Raw genomic sequence first — 23,321 nt, 5'->3', positions numbered from 1 at the left:
GGGGTTCTCAGGCTAGATGAGTGACATGAACCAAGGCATTGATAGTGTATAGTTGAATGTTTCATTTGTCATTTCTCATTCTAGAATGGGCTTTAGAGATGAAGCAGCTGGGTATTTTCATAAAGCAGTGAAGCTAAACCCTGATTTCAATGATGCAAAGGAGAATTTTTATCGTGTTGCAAACTGGTTGGTGGAACGCTGGCACTTTATCATGCTTAATGACACCAAAAGGAATACGATTTATAACGCAGCAATCCAAAAGGCAGTGTGTTCGGGCTCCAAAAGTGTTTTGGATATTGGAGCAGGAACTGGAATACTAAGGTTTGTTGGAATTGTGTTTTAATTACATATAGATGTATACTAATGTAAATTAAAGATTTTATCACGTGGAAAATTTTGACAGTGAAATTTAATAATAGAGATTAATTTATTTCTCATAATCTTGTTATGATTATTCATGCAACTATTATTATTGTCATTTTCGCTATAACTTTTACTTTATTAAGAACTTGACATAGCCACCAAGAAACATGTGGAGTTATTGAAATTTTGCATAATGCTTTTACGAGTAGGTTTTACATTAACATTCTGGTTGAGTCTAGTTTTTAAAAGTCTAATTAGCATTCTGCATGACAGTTGTCTTAATAAGGTGGATGTTATGGTTTATTGTCTGATTTGTTTCTTGGTGAGAATATTAGTTCATTTTTTTCAAATGCAGAGTGAATAATGGTTGTGAAGAATAAAAGGGAAACTCCATGTTTCATAATTTCACTGAAATTTGAAAACAGTAGATTATTTTTTTGATGGAACACTTTTTCCCCTTGTAGCATGTTTGCCAGGAAAGCTGGAGCACATTCTGTGTACGCCTGTGAGTTATCCAAGACCATGTATGAACTGGCCTGTGATGTAGTGGCAGCAAATGAGATGGAAGAAGGGATCAAACTCTTGCACATGAAGTCGCTTGACATAAAAATTCCAAAACACATTCCTGAAAGGTATTAACGCCATGCACTAATTTTACTATTTATAATCCACTATTTTATTTCTTAAGAATTAAGATATTCACATTTCTAGCTTCTAGTCCAAATAGAAATGCTGAAACCTTTATATTGTGAAGGTACAGATATAGGATAGTTCAGCATAAGATGGGTTTTCATAATAAGGTCATATTCTTGACAAAGAAGATTTAAAGATTTTGAGAAAAATATGCAGCAAGGGATTCAATCAATAAACTTCAGCTGTAGCAAGTTGCTTTATCTTTGTTCATTCTAGTATTTCATTTGTGAAAATGGATCATACCTCCTATGCGGTCCATAGCTGTTTAAAAATTGTAAACGTAATGCAAGAGTAGATTAAGCTTGATGGACTTAATCACATTTGGTGTTAATATTCTTGGCTAAAATGAAAACTTTGTAAGCATCAGCTGTCGACGTATTTTGACTTCCCCTCTTCAAATGCTTTGACTATTATGTCAGAAGTCTCAGCTTTTTAGTGTTATTTCGTTTTGATCCATATCACAAGGGGATGGAATTTTAGAGCTAGAGGGGATTTAAAAATCTGGTCTGGTCCAACCAACTATCATTCTTAGATACAGTTTTCTCTGTGCAGCACTTGCGTTACTACCTCCCCTGGGTCGTCTCTCTTTTCATCTTACTGAAATTCAGTTCACGTTGAAACAGGGCTTGTTTGTACTGTGTCATACATGGGACTCTGATTTTGAAAAGTCTTCTTCCATATATGTATAAGAATATTTAAATTTACATGATAGTTGTGCTTTTCAGTTGTCTCTATTTGTTTTCATGAAGTCCTGTTGGATTGTTTAGGCAGATATTAAACGCATTTTATAGAATCAGCGTCCTCAATTGTCCTAGACTGATCAGGCTGCCGTTAACAGAATACCACAGCCTAGGTGGCTGGAACTACAAACGTTTATCTTCTCACAGCTCTGGAGGCTGGAAGTCCATGATCGTGGGTGCTGGCAAATTTGGTTTATGGCAGGAGCTCTCTTCCTGGCTTTGCAGATGGCCATCCTGCTCTGTCCTTACGTGGCCTTTCCTCTGTGGCCGTGAGGAGAGAGAGATCACTGCTGTGATCACCTCCACTTTTATTAGGACACAGGTCCCATCGGATTAGGACTTCACTCTTATGACCTCATTGAGCCTTAATTAACCTCGTAAAGATCTATCTCCAAATATAGTCATACTGGGGGTTAGAGCTTCAATGTGACTTTTGGTTGGTACCCAATTCAGTACATAGTATGAATCAAAGTTACATTACCTTAATCCACTTTTTTCTCACACATAGTATTATAGAAAGGATGTATTGGCTTTGAATGAAGAGATATGGTTTATAATAACAATAATAATTTGTTGTTGTTTAGGCACTAAGTCATGCCCAACTCTTTGCAACCCTGTGGACTGTAGCCTGCCAGGGTCCTCTCTCCTTGGGGTTTCTTAGGCAAAAATACTGGAGCGGGTTGCCATTTCCTTTTCCAGAGGCTTTGCCGACCCAGATCGAACTCATGTCTCCTGCACTGCAGGCAGATTCTTTACTGCTGAGCCACCAGTGAAGCCCAATAATAATAATTAATAATGATTTATTTTTATCTTGAGCAAATCTAGAGACTTGAAGATATCAGATGATTTGAGATGCCTTTTGCATTCTAAATATATGCAGTCATAAAAACTGAAAATGTTGTGTATGTGTATAAAATAGAGAATCCCAGGGACAGGGAAGCCTGGTGGGCTGCTGTCTATGGCGTCACACAGGGTCAGACACGACTGAAGCGACTTGGCAGCAGCAGGCACAGCGCCATACTGTGCTTCAGTCATGTCCAGCTGAAGTCATGGCCCCATGGACCACAGCCCATCAGACTCCTCTGTCCATGGCATTCTCCAGGCAAGAATACTGGAGTGGGTTGCCATTTCCTTCTCCAGAGACTCTGCTGACCCAGTGATTGAACTCATGTCTCCTGCATTGCAGGCGGATTCTTTACTGCTGAGCCACCAGTGAAGCCCAATAATAATAATAATGATTTATTTTTACCTTGGGCAAATCTAGAGACTTGTAGATATCAGATGATTTGAGATGCCTTTTGCATTCTAAATATATGCAGTCATAAATACTGAAAATCTTGTGTATGTGTATACACTCCTGGGTTTAGGCACAGTGCCATACTGTGCTTCAGTCGTGTCCAACTGAAGTCGTGGTCCCATGGACCACAGCCCGCCAGACTCCTCTGTCCATGGGGTTCTCCAGGCAAGAATACTGGAATGGGTTGCCATTCCCTTCTCCAGGGGATCTTCCCGACCCAGGGATTGAACCCACGTGTCTTACGTCTAACCTGCATTGGCAAGTGGTTCTTAACCACCAGTGCCACCTGGGAAGCCCACGGGCACAGTAGAAGATACTCAAGTTGCTTTCTGTTATCAAGGCAGCTGTAGTCAAGATAGGAAGATAAGGATTATTCTTGAAAATACCTTTTTCTTGTAACTGTAGAAATGAATGATACTGGCAATGAGTACTAAAGAAGTTCGATGAAGGGAGAGATTTTTTTGGGGGTGTGTTTTTGAGTGAGATTTTCTAGAAAGAATGGACAGAGACCCGAACTCTGTGGGTTAGGCTTTGGTGAAAAGTCCAGGTGTGGGTAAAGCACGAGCAGTGACAGGAAAGGGGCTATGAACATATAAGAGATACACATGGATAATGGAAGTGGAGGAAGGATTTGGGAGGTAAGCTTTCTCACTGCACTGCCTGTTGTCTGTAGGGAGTCATTGATGGTAGAAAGTATTTTTACAGAATATTGGGGATAGATGTCCAGTTACTCAGGGTTAAGGAGGGGGACTGGTAAAAGTAATGGATATGAACCAATCCTTAGGGTTTAGGCAATGAAGGAATAACCCAGGAGGCAGCAAGTCAAGTGAAGGTTGTCTGTGACCTTCCCAGCCAGGAAGCTGTCAGTGGAAAACAGAGGAGCTTTAGAGGAACATTAGAGTTCCTTAGGATTCAAGGGTAGATGTTCAGAGAAGGCAATGGCACCCCACTCCAGTACTCTTGCCTGGAAAATCCCATGGACGGAGGAGCCTGGAAGGCTGCAGTCCATGGGGTCGCTAGGAGTCGGACACGACTGAGCGACTTCACTTTCACTTTTCACTTTCATGCGTTGGAGAAGGAAATGGCAACTCACTCCAGCGTTCTTGCCTGGAGAATCCCAGGGACGGGGGAGCCTGGTGGGCTGCCGTCTATGGGGTGGCACAGAGTCGGACACGACTGAAGTGACTTAGTAGTAGGAGCAAGGGTAGATGTTAAACATGAAATGTATGAGAAAATTTAATATTTGTACTGTGTCTATAATATATTCTTCCTTCTCTCAGCTTTGACATCTTTTACATAAATAGCATGATATTTTACTTACATATATCTTTAAAAAATCATTCTATAGAGTGTCCCTAGTTGTAACAGAAACTGTCGATGCAGGTTTATTTGGAGAAGGAATTGTGGAGAGTTTGATTCATGCATGGGAGCATTTACTTTTGCAGCCAAAGGTAAGCAGCATGAAAACACTTAAATTTGATTAAGAATTATTATTCAGTAGATGGTTCATTGAGCCCCTTGCATAGTTGCAAAGCAATAGGAGGTGCGTCTCACTATTGAGGTATATACTGTATAGCTGGCAAGAAATCCGTGTGAACAAAAAACATTTAATAACATAGTGCAGTGTATTCTTGTGTGCCCAAATGGGGTATGCAGGCAAAAAATACTCCAGGAAGGAGTTCTTAGGAATTGAGGTTATGTGATGAAGGGATTGACTCTGGAATTCTTGAGTGAGGTTGAGAAATGGAAGTATTTTGAGCTTTATAGCTTCACTGCTCATATTGTATGTTTGGCAAATTTACCAAAAGAGAATGTAGTGGGTAACTTGTGTGGTATGATTTTAAGGTACCACTTGGACCTAGGCTGGACAGAATTGACTCTTATAATTGCCAGGTTGTATTTTACATTGAAATCCTCTACTGTGGCCCATAAATGTAGCTTTCGTGTATATATTGATATATGTATTATGAAAGAAAGGATTTTAACATGTAATAAGAATTGACTGCTTACAGAAAATCATTTGGATTTAACATAGCTAGTGAAAGGTTGAAAGAAGAGCAGTTTGTTTTTCAAGTAGGTAATGGTGATTTTGGCCTCTTCATTAAAGTCATTCCCAAAGATCTTTCTTGTGTACAAACTTAGAGGCTTCTAGCTCCCACCTCCCTCCCTCCCTTTCTTCCTACTAGTACTTAAAAAAAGAAAAAAATTTATACGTATATACACACACATGTGTATATATGATATATGTATACTTACACATATACATTCATATATATATAAAAAAATGGAAATAAACTTTTTAAAGGAAAAAAACCCTTAATCTGCTTATCATTAACTATTGTTTTTCTAAGCTTTCTTATAAATTTTCATAGCTTGCCATCATACATATTTTGACAAAAATATTTTGACATCAATGTAGCAGAATATAATTTTTACTGTTATATTTTTAGACCAAAGGTGAAAATGGTAATTGTGAAAAATATGGGAAAGTTATACCAGCAAGTGCTGTTATATTTGGGATGGCAGTAGAATGTGCAGAGATAAGAAGACATCATAGGTAAGTGATTATTTAAATAGTAAATATTAAAAAATATTTCAGTAATTTTGAGTTGCCTGTACTTAAAAGGTTATTTAGTGGACATTCGGATGAGAATGCATCATCTTCTGACTTTTAAATTCATGATATCTATTCCAGTCTTAATTTTATTTTTACCTTTTTTTTTTTTTTCTTTTTGCGTCTTTAAAACTTTCTTCAAAACTAAGACTCTTGGATTAACAATCAGCTTTCAATTTTCTAGGGGAAAATTTAATTTTGAAACAACATAGTATCCTTTTGATGTGTGGTAGATTCCTGAGAAATATACTAAGTTCAAACTAATTTTAGAGTGAAATTTCCATGCGAAAATAATTTTATTTCTCCCAGTTTTCTGTTATTAATAACTCTTAGTATTATAATGTTTTGTTGGTGGATGGGATGAAATTTCAGGATCTTTGTACCCTTGAGATTCTGAGATTTATGCAGTGTGATACAGGTGAAAACTTTTTTTAGTTATAAAAACTTCTTGGTTACTTCTTTTTCTTGAACATTAATGAATTTTTTATTTTCCTAAAGTATTGATCCGTATTGTTTCAGGACTTTTTAAGGAGGCCCTCCATCTGATAACTCAGTAGTAGTAAATGTAACACATAAATATTTTAGGAAATACTGGTGATTGAAAGAAGAAAATAAAAATCATCCTGAATGCCTCACTGGTAGAAAACTACTGTTCATCTTTATAGTATATTTTTCCTTACACTCCTCAATGCATGTTACGGGATGATAAGTAAAAAGTAGTTAGTGATTGGTAGGGCACAGGCACTAACCAAAAAGTGGCCTTTGCCAGCAGATTGGCTGAGTTAGAGTTAGATAATTGGTTGTCAGCTCTGTATAAGTAAATGTGTGTGTGTATAAATTTAATTTTGCTTCAGTAAAAATGATCAGTATCAGTAAATGTTTTAAAATATCAGTAAATATATTAGCTTTAGTGAGCCTCTTCATGTTAATAGATTTGCTTTATGATTTCTTAAAGTCAGTTTCCTAGTGTTACAGTTCCCAGAGTTTAGAGGTTTTAAGTTTTAAGAAACTTGGTTTATTAGATTAAAAACTAGAAATAAAAAACAGTAATTTATTGATGCAGAAATAGAAAAAAATAGATCAGTATAACACAATAAAGACTCGAGATACACCTTTGAATTTATAGGGATTTGGTGTGTGATACAGATGAGGTATTTCAGATGAGTGGAGAAAGGATAAGCTATTTGGTAAGTGGAGATGAAGCACTTCACTTGAGCTCAGTCGTGTCTGACTCTTTGCAACCCCATGGACTGCAGCACGCCAGCCTCCCTATCCTTCAAATGGTAAAGTTAGATCTTTACTTTTAATTCCAAAATGAATTAAGTATCTAAGTGTAAAAAATGCATTAAATGGTGAAGGGTTTCCAAAACAAAACAGAGGGAGGATCTAGAAGCCATAAAAGATTGACAAATTTAACACATTAAAAAACAAATTGAATATCTGGTGAAAGACAGTATAAAGTTAAAAGGCAGATGACAAGCTGAGGTAAAATTTCCAACTTTTAGAATAAAGCTAAGTTGGAGAAGACTCTTGAGAGTCCCTTGGACAGCAAGGAGATCCAACCAGTCCATCCTAAAGGGGATCAGTCCTGAGTGTTCACTGGAAGGACTGATGTTGAAGCTGAAACTCCGATACTTTGGCCACCTGATGCGAAGAGCTGACTCATTTGAAAAGACCCTGATGCTGGGAGGGATTAGGGGCAGGAGAAGAAGGGGACGACAGAGGATGAGATGGTTGGATGGCATCACCGACTCAATGGACATGGGTTTGGGTGGACTTCAGGAGCTGGTGATGGACAGGGAGGCCTGGTGTGCTGGAGTCCACGGGGTTGCAAAGAGTTGGACATGACTGAGCAACTGAACTGAACTGAAATGTGTTTGTAATTGTCTATTAATGAGAGAAATGGAAATTAAATCAACAGGATAACATTTTTAACTGTTTACATTCTGAAACATTAAAAATGATTGATAAGGGGAATTCCCTGGTGGTCCAGTGGTTGGGACTCCACACTTTCACTGCCGAGGCCCCAGGTTTGATCCCTGGTTGGGAAAGTGAGATCCTGCAAGCCCCACAGTGTGGCCCAAAAAAGAGATAAGATCCTACTTTCTCATGTTGTTGTTTAGTCGCTGAGTTGTGTCCGACTTTTTTGAGACCCCATGAACTGTAGCCCACCAGGTTCCTTGTTCATGGGCAAGAATACTGGAGTGGGTTGCCATTTCCTTCTCTGGGGATCTTCCTGGCCCACACATTGAACCTGGGTCTCCTGCATTGGCAGATGGATTCTGTACCACTGAGCCACCAGGGAAGCCTGTTTTCTCTTAGATGTGGGAGACTGTATACCCTGTTGGTGCAACATTTTAGTAGCTCAGTTTGGCATTATCTAACAAAACTAAAGGTGTGTATAGTCTTTTACGTGATGTTTCTACTTCTGATAATTTGTCCTAATAAATAAACATGTGTACAGGGATGCTTACTATAACACTGTAATTGGAAAAACCAAAACAAAAAACTATCTGCATACTTACTGCACTCTGATAAAACATTCACCTGTTGCAGTACTTTGCAGGTGAGAAAAGGAAACAGTTAAGGTGCATATGTAGAGAGGGAAAGAAGTTAATGATGGTTAGTGAAAAGACAAGCCATAATTCTAGGAGCAGTGAGCATGCGTAGCCCTCAAACCTTGGCTTTTACATACCATGCCTCACCACGGGGAACTGTAACTCTGGAGAAATGGCTGCTTCCCAGACTGGGGCAGAACAGACTGAAGGTGACTGTGAAATAACTTGGATCAGAAATTTAAGGAACTGCCGAAGAAAATGATGTGGGTGGAAGGTCACAGGAGCATGTTTGGAAGTGTCTCCCACTGGCCAAATCTTGGACATTTTAAGCACCAAGATATATAAGGGCAGTTCCATTGAATAAAGTAAGAATCCATAAATCCCTATTTATAACAAATAGATTAATAAATGGAACTAAGATCCTGCAAGCAACATGGTATGGCCGAAACAAAATAAAATTGTCAGAGGATAGGACAGCTAAATTGAAATCATGATCCTGTATTGGGACTGGTGGGGGGGAGTTAGTTTTGATTTATTGATGCAGTTAATAAATACAGAATATGAAATATATTCTAATATGAAGATGAAATAATACTGCATTTGATAACTTATGATTAAGAAAATATCCTTGTTTATAATAAAGATACACGGAAGTATATCTATGAAAGGATAAATGGGTATGATGAATGCAATTTTCTCTCAAATGGTTCAGAAGAAAGAATATATGTGGAGAGAGAGAGAATATGATAAAAATAATATGGTAGACTATTAAAAACTTGATGACTGTGGTTAAAGGATGTGAGAGTTCTTTAGACGACACTGGAAGCCTTTCTATCAATTTGAAATCATTTTCAAAATAAAGAGTTAAGAGCAGAGGAAGATAAGTGCAGTGGGTCTGAGGCAGTATACACAGGTATTATTACACACGTAAAGAAAAGGTGGGGGGCATACACAGCACACTTCTAACGGAGGAAATGGATACTGCGAAGGTGGACTTTCACTTTTTACTACATTGTTTGAAGTTTTGACAATAAGTTTATATTCATGTATTTGGTAAGAAATTGAAAGGGAACTTGTCACATTCTTTTTGTTTCTGTAATTTGTGATTTCTCATTTAGTTATTGTTAAACTCATTAATACTTCCATTTGACAATCCATCTTTTTAGAATATAACAAAATAATTTCTAGTAGTAGACTGTTTCAAGCCCTGTAAAGACAGGCTAATAAATGAGTGTGTGAGAGGAGGTCGAAGTGTTTCCTGTTGCAAGATGGTGTTTCTAAAATGCTCATGAAGTGGTTTTTTTTTTCCGTGTAAATTTTTACTGACATCAAACATTGTTAGAGCAAGCACATAAACCATACATTTATGATGGATTCATGAAGTTGATACACTGTGTACCAGTGCTCAGATCAAGGTCCAGAACACCACCCCCACCCCAACAGGTCCTTAGGAAGAAACCCCTTCCAGTTACCAGCGCCCCACACCCCCAAGAGTATCTACTGTCTTGACTTCTGACACCATAGATTATTTTGCCTGTTTTGAATACCATACAAATGGTATCCTACAGTATGAATGCTCATGCTTGCCTTCCTTATTTCAGCACGTCTGTGTTCTTGTGTGTGGTTTGTTGGTTCTCATTGCTGTGGAGTATGCCTGTTGTACGAATACACCACAGTGCATTCCTCCATTCTGCTGGTGATGGATGTTTAGGTCATATCCAGCTTGGGGAGTATTGTGTTTATAGCACAGCTGTCAACATTCTTAAACATTCTTTTGGTGGTTGTGTGTATGAATTTCCCTTGGTCATGTTTCTGGAAGTGCAAATGTCAGACACCTTGAGGTTCCCATATTAAGACTGAATCTAAAATAATGGTCACGTTCCGCTTGAACAGGAACTATGAAACTCTTCCAGAGTGGTCTTTTTAATTTTATATTCCTGCCAGTAGTATATAAGACTGTATTCTTATCAATACTTGATGTGGACTGTTCATTTTCCCCGTTCTGTTCGTTGGGTAGCATGGCTTTAACTTTCCCTCATGACTGACTCTTCATATTGGCTATTTGTTCTTTTGTGAAGTGTCCGAGTCTTTTGCTCATTTTTGGATTTCTTTTATTGTGGGGATTAAAAAATATATTTTGGATATTTGTCCTTTGTTGAGTAGATGTATTACAAATCTCTTCTACTCAGTGGCTTGCCTTTAACATTCTTCCTGGGTATCTTTTGATGAGTGGAGTTCTTAATTTTAATGTACACCTATTATTTGTTTTTGTTTATAGTTAGTGATTGTGTATGTCAATGTGTTCAAGAAACCTTTGTCTATGATGTTTTATTGTATTTTTATGCTTATTTTTGCTGGATTCAGTATTAGACGGTGTTACTTGATTCTTTAAAAAGAAAAAAAAAAAAACAACTCATCTTTTTCCCTTTCCTCTCTCATTCCCCTTCTCACCAGGGTGGGTGTTAAGGACGTTGCTGGAATCTGTTTGCCAACCAATGTGAAATTTCAGAGCCCAGCTTATTCTTCTGTAGATGGAGAAGAAACAATTGAACCTTATACAACCGAAAAGATGAGTCGAGTTCCTGGAGGATATTTGGCTCTGACAGAATGCTTTGAAATTATGACAGTAGATTTCAACAATCTTCAGGTAAAAATAAAAATTTAGTTACTGGTTTTAAGCGTTAAATTTCATGCATTGTTTAAAATAGTTATTACATGGGACAGTCTTGTGAGTATGCATGGGATTCCACTTACTGTATGTAAGGAAAATGATCATTTGCTTTACTTTTAAATACAGAGGGAAACAATCCCTAAGGTTTTTGGGACCGTACAATGTACCTGGCCCTTTCACCTGTATTCCTAGGAGGCTCGCTTGTCTATTTATGTATTTTTTGGTTGTTCCGGGCCTTCGTTGCTGCGCGTGGACTTCTAGTTGTGGCGAGTGGAGGCTCCTCTCTGTTGCAGAGCATGGGCTTCTCATTGCGGTGTCTTCTCTCGTTGCAGAGCACAGGCCCGAGGACTTGCAGGCTTCAGTAGGTGCCGCGTGAGAGCTTTGTTGTCCCGCGGCATGTGGGATCTTCCCGCACCAGGGATCAAATCTGTTTCCCCTGCGTTGGCGGGCAGATTCTTATCCACCGTAACATCAAGGAAGTCCTGAGGTTGCTCTTAAAACAGCATTGCGACAGTTACAGTTATCCTTGTGCTGTTACGTCAATTCCCCGCCTCAGATATAAATGCAGGGGCAGGGATCATAACCTAGGTCTTCCAGCCTTGCTCTGTGTCTTTCATTTCGGATTAGCAGTGTTCCTTGACGTGAAGCATACCTCAGATCTCTAGGCTGTCTGTGTGGTAGGGTGACCAGCCACCTTGGCTTGTGCAGGACTGAGCGGCTCCTGAGAAACGGTCTTGGGCAAACCAGGACAAGCTGGTATCATCCTGATGTGTCTATGTGTGTGTGAGGGCCCTGCGCTGAGCAAAGAAAGAGCCCAGGGAGTTGGAGAAAGTTACATCAAGTCCTTCTCGGGTGATCTTTAAGTAAGGCTAAATGTTTAAGTATATTAACCTTAAGTACATTAAGATTTTGAGGTGAAACTTGCCAGGGGACAGAAGACTTGGTGTCATTTTCGCCTAAGATCTTTATAATTTAATAAAAGCTTTCCCCTATTAATTGTTAATAGGTTTTTTTGTTTTGTTTTGAGGTGATCTGGAACTAAATTAATACTTTGGCATTGCTGAGGCTGAGCTTTGTCAGCATTTCTTTTCTGATATAACAGTGTTACAATTTTTTTTGTTGTTGTTCTTTTAAGTCCTCATCCCTGCATGACTACACACCTCCCTTCCTCAGTCCTTACCCCTCCCCCCATCCCACCTCAGTCTCCAGACACAAACCCAGGTTAACATCTGTGCTTCAGAGTGAGTGAAAGTCAGTCATGTCTGACTCTTTGTGACCCCATGGACTATGCGGTCCATGGAATTCTCTAGGCCAGAATACCGGAGTGGGTAGTCCTTCCCTTTTCCAGGGGATCTTCCCAACCTAGGGATCAAACCCAGGTCTCCCACATTGCAGGTGGATTCTTTACCAGCTGAGCCACAAGGGAAGCCCAAGAACACTGGAGTGGGTAGCTTATCCCTTCTCCGGTGGATCTCCCCAACCCAGGAATTGACCTCTCCCCAACCGGGGTCTCCTGCATTGCAGGTGGATTCTTTACTAAGTGATAGTCCATAAATTGTTAAGTTCCAATGATCTGAGTTCTATTGATTTATTAGAGTGGTTCACAGAATCAGGGAAGCATTTTACTTATTAGGCTCTTAAGCATTACTTATTACTTATTACTCATTTTACTTAGTAGGCTTATTAGACAAGGATGTAACTTGGGAACAGTCACATAGAGGAGATGCATAGGCATAGGGGTGAGCGAAGGCGAGCAGGGCTCCCGTGCCGTCCCCAAGAGCATCATGCTCCTCGAATCTCCACATGTTCACCAAGTGTTCCAATATTTTAATGTTTCTTCTCTGCAACAGCCCCCCGCCCCCAGAAAAACCACCTTATTAAGACCTTAAATTTGAAAGTAATATCTGCCTGTTTAACATTTTCAAGTAATGCATTAAAAAGGAAGAAGAAAAAAGTATGTATCTTCCTTTTTAAAATCTAGGTCCTTCTTTCCCCAGGTCACCAGCTTGAAATATCTCTTTTCAGACTTGCTTTTCTAATCTGCACACACACACGCACACGCACGAATGCATGCACACATTTTTTAGGATAGAATAATCCCAACTACTTCAGCACTTGCTGACTTCATTCCGCAGTACGTCGTGGACGTTTTCTGCACCAGTAATATGTATCTGCCTCATGGTAGTAACTCGCGGTGCTCACTGCCGTATACTGTATATCACGCTTTCCCATCCGTTGTGCTTAGCTGGTTGTAGTTGTGCTGTGGTACTGATCCCCTGAGGGTTCTGGGCAGGGCTGATGGGACGTGATATGACACTGGGACATGCATGTATTAAACGTCTAAAATCCTCTTGTTCCTTCTACATTTTTGTCAGGAATTAAAAAGCCTTGCAACTAAAAAACCTGATAAAATTGGCGTCCCTGTTATTAAAGAAGGCGTACTTGATGCTATCGTGGTTTGGTTTGTACTCCAGCTTGATGACGAACACAGTCTATCCACAAGTCCTAGTGAGGAAACGTGCTGGGAACAGGCTATATACCCTGTTCATGATCTTGAAGGTATATCTTGTCTAATTTTTTGTTGTTTTTCTCTTTTAAAAAAACATGTTGTCTTAATCGTCTAAGCATTTGAGTCAGTGTCAAAAATTCACTTTGAAGTTTCTAGTCAAGGAAGATTGGTTAAATCTTTTAGAATTTGCTCTTTATTTTTTAAAAGTAGTTTTAAGTAATATGTATAGTTAAGAAGAGAGACTAAAATCGACATGTACACACTGCTATATTTAAACTAGATAACTGACAAGGGTCCACTGCAGTGCACAGGGAACTCTGCTGCATGCTCTATAATAACCTAAATGGGAAAAGAATTTGAAAAAGAACAGATGCGTGTACACTTGAAAATAACACAGCGTTATTAATCAACTATACTCCAATATTTTAAATAAAAAAAGGTGAAAACACAAATCTGCTGCATACCACTCAAAAACATCTATCATTAAATCATTTCTCAGCTCTTATTACTCTTGATAGGAGTAGATGAGAGAAATGCTAGTCCACTTTTTTGGAACACAGTGGAGAAATATTACTTACAGAGCAGAAGTTCTTATCGCTCACAGAATCTGACGGCATCTGTGGAGCCCCAGGCCCTAAAAATATGCACACTCACATAAATACAAAATCTTGCGGTTTAGAGCTCATGAATCCATGGACTTACCTAGGGAAGTCTTATGTTAAAGATACCTTTTATTTACTTATTTTTTAAAAAATATATTTATTTTTTATCATGTGGGGTCTCCTAGTTGTGGCATATGGGATCTAGTTCTCTGAACAGGAATTGAACCTGGGCCCCCTGCATTGGGAGCATGGAGTCTTAGCCACTGGACCACCAGGCGAAGTCCCAAAGATAACTTTTTTATAAAGAAAGTTTTTAGTAGTAATTTGATGTGGTTCAGTATAGTTTACAGTAGCTGTATTACATAGAAAAATTCTACTGTTTTATAACTGGAAGGTAATATTTATTTCTGTATAGTCTCTCAATCAAGGATCTAATTTGGCAAGGCCATTAAGTCATGGAATCAGTATAGTATTGTGGCAGAATATGGTTCTAGAGTCAATGAGGTAAATTTGAAATCGGATCTTTGCTAATACTGACTCCTTGGCTGGTCTTGCTGGTTATTTCTTAGAGCTTTTGTTATGTGATTTATAAAAATGGAAGGGTGCTGGGAATTCCCTGGTGGTCCAGGGGTTAGGACTCCCAGCGTTTGTCGTGGGGGCGCCGGTTTCAGTCCCTGGTCAGGGAGCTGGGATCCTGTAGGCTGTGTTGCAGTCGTGCTGAAAAGAAACGTGAGGGGCTGACAGTGCTGTCTACCTTGCAGGACTGTTGTGGGAGTTATTAGACACACCAGGGGTGAAAGGCCTACCGTAGTGACTAGCGCTGAGTAAGCAGCATTTAAAAATTTTGTTTATTTATTCTAACTCTCACTAACTTAGATGGCATTGAAAAAAAAATCCTTAGGGAAAGGATATTTTAAGTGTGTAAACACAAGAAAGGCAGCTTGTATTTTCAGCTGGCTCTATGGCTGAGAAGGAGGAGCAATTATATGTTTACACTTTAAAGTTTTACCACCTGTGAAAGCTCATCAATACAGTCTTTTTATTATTGTTACTTTTATGTATTTATTTTTGGTGGCACTGGGTCCGCGTTGCTAGTTGTGATGAGAGGGGGCTACTCTATTTTGCAGTGCCCAGGCTTCTTGTTCAAGTGGCTGCTTTTGTACGGAGCACAGGCTCTAGACGCATGGGCTTCAGGAGTTGCATCTGTGGGCTTAGTGGTTGCAGTTCACAGGCTCCAGAGCGTGGGCTCAGTAGTCGTGGACTTTAGAGCCGATGGCATGTGGGATCTTCCCGGTTCAGGAATCGAACCTGTGTCCCCTGCATGGGCGGGCAGATTCCTAACCACTGTACCACCAGGGAAGTCCACGATGTAGTTTTTATTGTAGGACTCAGTCCTTCCTTACATTTTCAAATTTCTAAACATTCAAGGATATCTAAATACAGTTAAGAAATATTACTGATAAGGTGCTATTGAACGCTGCCTTATTCTTTCAGAAATTTCTCTAGAGAAAAGAATGTCCCTTTAAGCTAAAGTGAGGTTTGGTATTGATTTCTGAATTTCATTTACCTTTGTGATTGCTGGCTTCATTTACAAAGGAGATTGGGAGTCTCCTGTAGTGCTCCCCAGCCTCTCTTTTGGGGTCACTGACGGCACGTAGTGAGGACAGTAAGAGCACTGTAACGCTGTTAGTCAGGGTCCAGTAACGAGCTGTTGAGTCGGTTTTGCTGTAAGTTAACTGGCTCTTCAAACCTCATTTTTTCCTTATGTAAAGCTGAAGGCGTTTCCCTATTTTTTTTTTTTTTTAAACATAGATTAATTCACTTAATTGTAATTAAGTCCGTAAATGTAGTCTTTCCTGTAGTTGTTTAAAAAATGGAGGGAGGACCGAGGTGTTTGTGTGATCCTCGGGCTTATAAACACTCATAGTCATCGATTACATTTTTTTTTTCTTTCTTCCTGTTTTACAAAGACTACTGGATAAAGCCTGGGGACGAGGTGATGATGGAAGTGTCTTGTCAAGATTGTTACTTAAGAATCCAGAGTATCAGTGTCTTCCATTCAGAACATGAGATGGAGGTCGGGAAAAGTTTTACCAGGAATAAAGACTTGCTGTCTTTCGGAAATGAGGCTGAACTCTGTAGCGCTCTGGCCAACCTTCAGACCAGTAAGCCAGATGTTGTGGAGCAGCTATGTGTATTGGAATCCACAGAAATTGCTTTGCTTAATAACATCCCATACCACGAAGGCTTTAAAATGGCAATGAAGAAAGTGTTGTCTTCATTGACTCCTGAGAAACTGGGTCAGGCCATGGATACTCAGTGTCAGAATAACGAGATGAGCTGTGAAAGTGGACCGAGTAATTCTGACCAGAGCACCGCTGAGCCTTTGTATGTGTTAGATGTGTCTGAGGGCTTCTCTGTTCTGCCTGTAATTGCTGGCACCCTCGGGCAGGTTAAACCTTACAGTTCTGTGGAGAAAGACCAGCATCGTGCAACTCTGGACCTCATATGTGAAGCCAATCACTTTCCTAAAGACACACTTGAGTTTTGGTTGAGACACGTGGAAGATGAGTCTGCTGTGTTGCAAAGGCCAAAATCAGACAAGTTGTGGAGTATAATTATATTGGATGTCATTGAGCCATCTGGACTCATTCAGCAGGAAATAATGGAAAAGGCTGCAATATCCAGGTAAAACACCAAAATACAACCTGTGGATTATGTGAGCTCAGACTTCTTGTAAACTCTTTTAGTTCCTTAATAGTGTAACTGCATGAATGAGTCATGATTATTGTGTGTTCCTCAAGCTTGGCTTTTCAGGACCTGTGACTTCATGTCTTTCTTTTTCCATACATGTTACTATTGAGTTGTTTCCCGCCCCCACCTCAAAAGAATCCCCCCTGAATTTATAGGTTTTAACTTTTGTTATGCAAACAGTATAGGAGCACTGGTGAGAATACAGACCTAATTGTGGCAGCAGAAGGCAGATTGTTGGGGAAAAAGCATTTGCTTCTATAGTTAACTATATTTTAGGTTTCATATGCATTTTCTTTCGTTAACCACATTTACCCTTTCATATGATGTGTCAGGTGTCAAAATCACTACCATTTTCTATTCTTTAAAACAAACTTGTACATACCCTAGATTATGGGGATATAGAGGTCTGACATACATGGCATATGTAGAAATATACACTCATTCTCTCTCTCAAAATTTTAAACAGGTGTATTTTAGATAGATTGTAGAACAAGGAGCTGAAAGGGTTAGAATCTAGTCTCGAATTTGTCCCTGAATTCCTAAAGTAGTAAAATTTTCTGTAAGCCATTTAATACCTCTTGTCTTCAGTTATGAAATGAGGGGTACTGGACTTTGAAGGCAGTTTAGCTCTCCGAATTTGTCACATAAATGAGGTTTGACTTATTTGGCAGAATCACCGTGGAAAGATGTACTATTTTCCTAACAGTTTAGTTTTGATTTAATTCTTTTTCTGATTTTTTTTTATTGTGGTAAAATGAACATAACATGAAATTTTTCATCTTAGCCATCTCTAAGTTCAGTGGTATTATTATAAATATTTTAGTAATATTGTGCAATCATTACCTCCAACCATTCTCATAACTCTTTTCATCTTGTAAAACTGAAACTTTATACCCATTAAACAGTAATTCTTCACCCCACCCTCCCCCCAGCTGCTTACAACCACCATTCTACTCTCTGCTTCTGTGAGTTCGACTATTCTACATCATATGACTGGAATCATGCGGTTTTTGGGGTTTGTGTGTGACTGTCTTATTTCACTTAGCATATTATTCTCCAGGTTCATCCGTGTTGTAGTACATGTAAGAATTTCCTTCCTTGTTAAGGTGGAATAATGTTCCTTTGTATGTATTGTGTTGTCGCATTTTGCTTATCCTCGCATAGATGGACTGATGAGTTATTTTAGTGGGAAACAACTTACATGCTGCCCACAATTCCTCTTCCGTATGTCTCTGAGTGGAGGGAGGGTCCTCCCAGTGGTTTGGGCGGGACGGCTTTTAGGGAGAGGTGGGAGGGGGACAGTGTGTCGCAGGACGTTTGGCACCTTTGGGAGCTGAATGCTAGTAGCGAGCGTCCCTGGTGTTCAGTGGCCGGGAATCCACCTGCTAGTGCAGGGACATGGGTTCAGTCCCTGGTCAGGGAAGATCCCACATGCAGCAGAGCATCTGGGCCCGTGCACCACGACTGCTGAATCTGTGCTCTAGAGCCCGAGAGCTCGTCCTCGGCAAAAAGAGAAGTTGCTGCAGTGAGAAGCCCGCTCTCTGCAACTAGAGAGAAGCCTGTGCCGAAGACCCAGCACAGCCAAGAATAAATAAATCAATTAAAAAAAAAGGCTCGTAGCCCTTTGATCAGCGTGTTAGCCAGTGTTCCCGCTCTTCCCTCGGACACCTCCTGAGTAACGGGAGAGAACCAGCGTCCGTCCCTTCAGCCGAAGCTTGTGCACGGGCTCCTTACCAGCTCCTCTGGAGGTGGACACGGCCTCCCTTGGTCGTGGGGCCAGTGGTGTGCAGACTCTCACCCAGGCCTTTCATCATCATCTTTAGTTACTGACAGCAGAGAGGCCTCAGGACCGGTCAAAGAGGATGAAGTTCAGGGTTGGGAGGAGAGATTGTTTTTAGGATAAGGATAAAAGGCGTCTGTTACATCACTGGATACCAACCCTCCTAAAGAAAGGTCAAGGGAAAAACCAGCCATTTCACAAACTATTAAGTTCCTTTGTTGTTACTGTTTTAAATGTTTATTCTTTTTTTTTTTTCAGTCCCACTACATTAAAATACAGGAGACAGTTTAAAAGCTTGGTGAACTTTTTAAAATTTAAACCCGTTTTAAAACACTTGTGTTGGATCACAAGGAAACAGTGAAGAGTTTCTTCAGAATTTTTGCCATTTATGGTTAGACTTTTGAGTTGGAACAATTTTTATTTTTTTCCTTGAAGGCACAGATGGTTCAGAAATATTATTGGCTTTGCAGAGGATTCCACTGAGGAGTCTGGCAGCTGCCTTGGTGTGACAACACAACAGTGTCAGTAAAGCCAAGCAGAGCTTCAGGGAGTTACTGTTTTATCTACACATAACTAAGACACATTCCAGTTAGTAATGGTTAACACTGAGGAAGAAGGATTTGTACAAGATTGTAGATTAAAATAGTGTGAACATGGCCTTTTAAAATACTTTGCATACTTGCTTTTGTGGAGTCTTCATCTCTGGCATGGCTTTTAGTACATGATCCAGCCTTTCTTTTTAGGTATTGCCTGATGTATTTTTCAGTTTGTTTGGCCTGATTTTCTGGTTGCTCCCTAAGTGATTTACCTGTATTACCCGCCCTCCTGTTCTCTCTCCTAGGTTGTACGGCAGCAGGCTGGCTGTTACTGACCTGTGTGCTTTTTGTTTACTGATTTCATGGAACACTACCCTCTTGTGGCGGTATAGGGGTGGGTGGAATTAGTCAGGCATCATGCAACGCTGCAGCTTAGTATCTCATCTGAGACTTGGTGATCTTAAGAAAAATTAGATCTGGTTTCCTTTAAATGGATCACGATTAGCAGAGAACTTCAGTTCAGAAAATTTAGTACCGTGAGTTGTCAGGATTAAACTTGATCCATTTGAGGGAAATGGGTAAGTTTTTTCAGTTCTTCAGGGAGATGTTAAAATTGTATATGATTTGGTAAAGGCATAGATTGGAATTTTGTTAAGAGCTGTGTGATTGTGAGTTGTGTGATTTTGTTGAGGTATGTACTTTTACTGATTGTGTGGAGATTCAGTTTCTACTAGACTTTACCCAAAATGCTAAAAAAAAAGTTGGTAGGACAGGAATAATGAAAATGAGTAAAGCATTGGGGTCAGTGGGGGCCCCTTTTAGGCTAATTTATGTAAGAACTTATCACAACTTAAATGATCATGTATTTATGTTTCGTGAAGACAGATTTCTGATTTCTGATGAAGACTTGTCTCAGTCAGTCTGATGCCATTACACTTAGTATTCCTCTCTCTCTTTGCTGATTCTTTGCTCATGAAATGACCTAGTTATGATTTGGCTCCCTATCAGCTAGTCTTTAGGGAAAGTTGTTATGAGAGCAGCCTGTTTAACTTTTGTAAACTTCTCTCAATTTTTTACTTTGAAAAATTTCAAACATGAGAAAAATTGCAAGAAAAGGAGCAGCAAACACGAGACTGTTTTCTCTGCTGAACCATATGATGGTTGTTGGCCTCCTTACCTTCCCCCTTAACAGTTCAGCACATGTCTCCTTAGAACAAGGGCTTTCCCCTGCATATCGTAGTAAGATGACCACACTCAGGAAGCTTAACACTGATCAAATACTATTATTTAACAGATAGTCTGTATTAAAATTTTCCCTGCTTATGCCAGTAATACTCTTTATTGCTTTTTTCCTTCCCAGTTGAGTTCTAATCAAGGGGTCTGTATTACATTTAGTTGCCATGTCTTTTGACTGTTATTCAGTTGATATTCTGCTTTTAGATCATTTTAAATCATTGAGATAATCAGTTTAGTAAAAACAGAATTAATATTAAAATAATTTTAAACTAAGAGCTGAAGTGCCAAAGTGGTTTTGAGGAATGTGATGTTTTATAGTTTGTCAAGATTTTAATGATCTATTCAGGAAAACTGCATAGCAAACAATTTTAGAAACTTATAGGAACTAATTTTTTAGGTATGCACAAATGTATTGGTCAGAAACTTTGTCCTGTATTTTTATAAATAGATCCTTACTGACTAGAAATATTTAAGAGTAAAAGCTTACTATGAAAGGTATATATGAGAGTATGCAGTCCAGCTGTCTAGGAGTTCAAGTGGAAACCGATTTGGATTGTTCAGTAAGGATGAGGGATTTAACATTTGATTTCAAATGTGGCAAATGATTAAAGTACCTTAGAGTATCCTCCACGTCTGGTTCACTTGATGGCAGCAGGAGACCCCCCGCCCCCCGCCCCGGACCCCACCCCGCACTGCTCTCACACCTCCCACAGAGCTCAGGGCTGCGGAAACAAGACTGTATATGTGGGCGTGGGCACTGCCTTGGCCTAAGAGCCTCATATTTCAGATGGGAACTTCTCCCATAGGCATAGCTTCCAAGCTCTAGCAATAGGAACACGTGGTTACAAGTTACCCCCACTCAGGGAAGCCCAGAGGTGGTGTACCTTCCCATCAGGCGTCTCTAGTTTATAGTTTTCTTAGTCCACGTGCATCTACCCATTAAGAAACATGGAAAAACTTTTCTTTTGTCATCATAAGCAGTGTTGTTGATAACTCAGCTGACATTCCACCTTTATAGAATTTCCAGGGAAACAGAAAGTGAATCCAGGATAATGTAGGAAGAGAAGCTGTTTTGTTAGCCCTTTATTCATATACTTTAGAGTATTTGGATTTTTAATCACTTTTTTTTTCCTTTCAGAGTATTTAACTTTTTATTCTGAAATAATTTCAAGTTTACAGAGACGTTAGAGAATAGTACAAAAAATCACACATGAACCCTACATCCAGGGTCACAGATTGTTACTATATTGCCACATATGCTTTAGTATTCTCTCTGAACACTTTAAGCTTCAGATACCATATTCCTGTACCCCTCAATACTTCGGTGTGTATTTTGTAAGAAAAAGGACATTACAATCATCACACACTTATCAAAATGAGGAAATCTCTATGGTTATAGTACTGATATCTAAGGGAAACAGTCTCACTCAGATATTTCACCGTTTGTGGCAGGAATGCCCTTCATAGGTCCAGAATTCAGTCCAGGGTCACACACTGCATTTAGTCTCAGTCTCCTTTGTTCTGCAACAGCTCCTCAGTCTTTCATGACATTCACAGTTTTGAAAAGTGGAGGCCTTTTATTTTGTAAAAGGTTCCTCATGTTTCTTACTAGAGTCAGACTATTCATTTTAGAGACCACACAAGTTTGGTCACATTAGGAGGCATATATGTTGCTTTATCCTAGATCTGTGGGTGTGAATTTAGATCAGTTGGTTTAAGTTGTATCCATCAGGTTTTTCCACTCTTTAGTTGCTATTTTCCCTTTGTAATAAGTCATTTATGGGGGTGAAACTTTGAGACTTTTAAATATCCTTGTCCTAATTAAACTTTCAGCCTCTAGTTTTAATAGTCACTGATGACTCTTCCTGAACCTGAAAACTTGTACTCATGCAGCTCACTGGTTACTTTTCAGGGGGGTCTACGAGTCTGCCATTGTGAACTACCAGCCAGCTACCAGTCTAAAGACCATTACACTGTATACTGTCTTAGATCCCCAATGATTTAGTTACTGATATTTATAAAATGTAGGGCATCAAGATGCTTTTTAAAGCATTTGTCCTTCCTCCAGGTGTTTGCTACAGTCTGGAGGCAAGATCTTTCCCCAGTACGTGCTGATGTTTGGGTTGCTCGTGGAATCGCAGACTCTGATGGAGGAGAGTGCCGTGCAGGGTTCAGAACGAACTCTTGGCTTCAACATAGCGCCTTTTATTAACCAGTTTCAGGTGAGCGTTTCCAACAGAAGTTCAGCCCGGTGGCCGTCACCCACAGTCTCTCTCTCTCTCTAGGTTTATAGTCACTGTGTTTAACTGGATTGCTCTGGTACTGTTTTCTAGAGCCAAGGAACTTACTAGTGGTAAAAATCAAACCTTGGGGTTAGTATAGCCAACAATTCTGTTGTTCCTGACAGAAGCCTACAACTCTTGTTCTGAACCAATGTTGTAAATGAAAATAGGGTACTGGGTTTATGAAAAATTATGATCCTTGCCTTAAAAAAGCAGCCACCAGGAGACCTCTGTTCTCAACATGAGCCCTTAATCACACTGAGACTGGAGGCTGGCAGGGGAAGGCGGGAGCAGCTCATGTCCGGGCATTCAGATCGCAGGGAGCAGGAGTGAGTGTAGGAGCTCAAGGAAAAGGGGCGCGGAAAACAAGGATAAAGTGCTGGCAAAAGTACCAGCAGCAAAGTAGAATTTGTCAGTTGTAATTGTGGAGTGGATGGAATGTCTAGGGAAGAGGCTTGGGGTTGGGAAGAGGTGGAATCTTCTGAGTAAGCCAGAACAGCACTTTGGGAAGTGGGGTGTTGAGTACTGAATTAAAGGAGTGATATCTAAAGCCTATAGGTGGTAGTGAGCTCTTGAACATGCATTGTTAGATCTTGCATGAACAGTATTTGCTCAACAAATATAATTTTTTTGAGGAAATGATTTTTTTCAGAGCAGGCTAAAGTTTTGGAGTTTATTTAATCTCA

General features: G+C 39.7%; 1 protein-coding gene across 3 annotated transcripts in view; it reads left to right on the top strand.

Moving 5' to 3' along the window:
- PRMT9 (protein arginine methyltransferase 9) overlaps positions 1–23,321 on the top strand; it is a 33,719-nt gene that overhangs the window by 4,963 nt on the left and 5,435 nt on the right. Inside the window, exons 3-10 of one of the 3 annotated variants that reach the window (XM_006042853.4) lie at positions 85–321; positions 828–995; positions 4,442–4,544; positions 5,544–5,650; positions 10,720–10,912; positions 13,312–13,495; positions 16,018–16,735; positions 22,422–22,575. In XM_006042853.4, coding sequence (XP_006042915.3) covers positions 85–321; positions 828–995; positions 4,442–4,544; positions 5,544–5,650; positions 10,720–10,912; positions 13,312–13,495; positions 16,018–16,735; positions 22,422–22,575 — 1,864 coding nt within the window. Of the gene's footprint in view, positions 1–84; positions 322–827; positions 996–4,441; positions 4,545–5,543; positions 5,651–10,719; positions 10,913–13,311; positions 13,496–16,017; positions 16,736–22,421; positions 22,576–23,321 lie in introns of those variants that run through there. The other 2 variants (XR_006545753.2, XM_025268145.3) reach the window with 2 other exon arrangements.

Source organism: Bubalus bubalis, chromosome 17 (genome assembly GCF_019923935.1).
Source record: "Bubalus bubalis isolate 160015118507 breed Murrah chromosome 17, NDDB_SH_1, whole genome shotgun sequence".
Classification (NCBI taxonomy): domain Eukaryota; kingdom Metazoa; phylum Chordata; class Mammalia; order Artiodactyla; family Bovidae; genus Bubalus; species Bubalus bubalis.
This window is presented reverse-complemented; position numbering and strand designations above follow the sequence as displayed.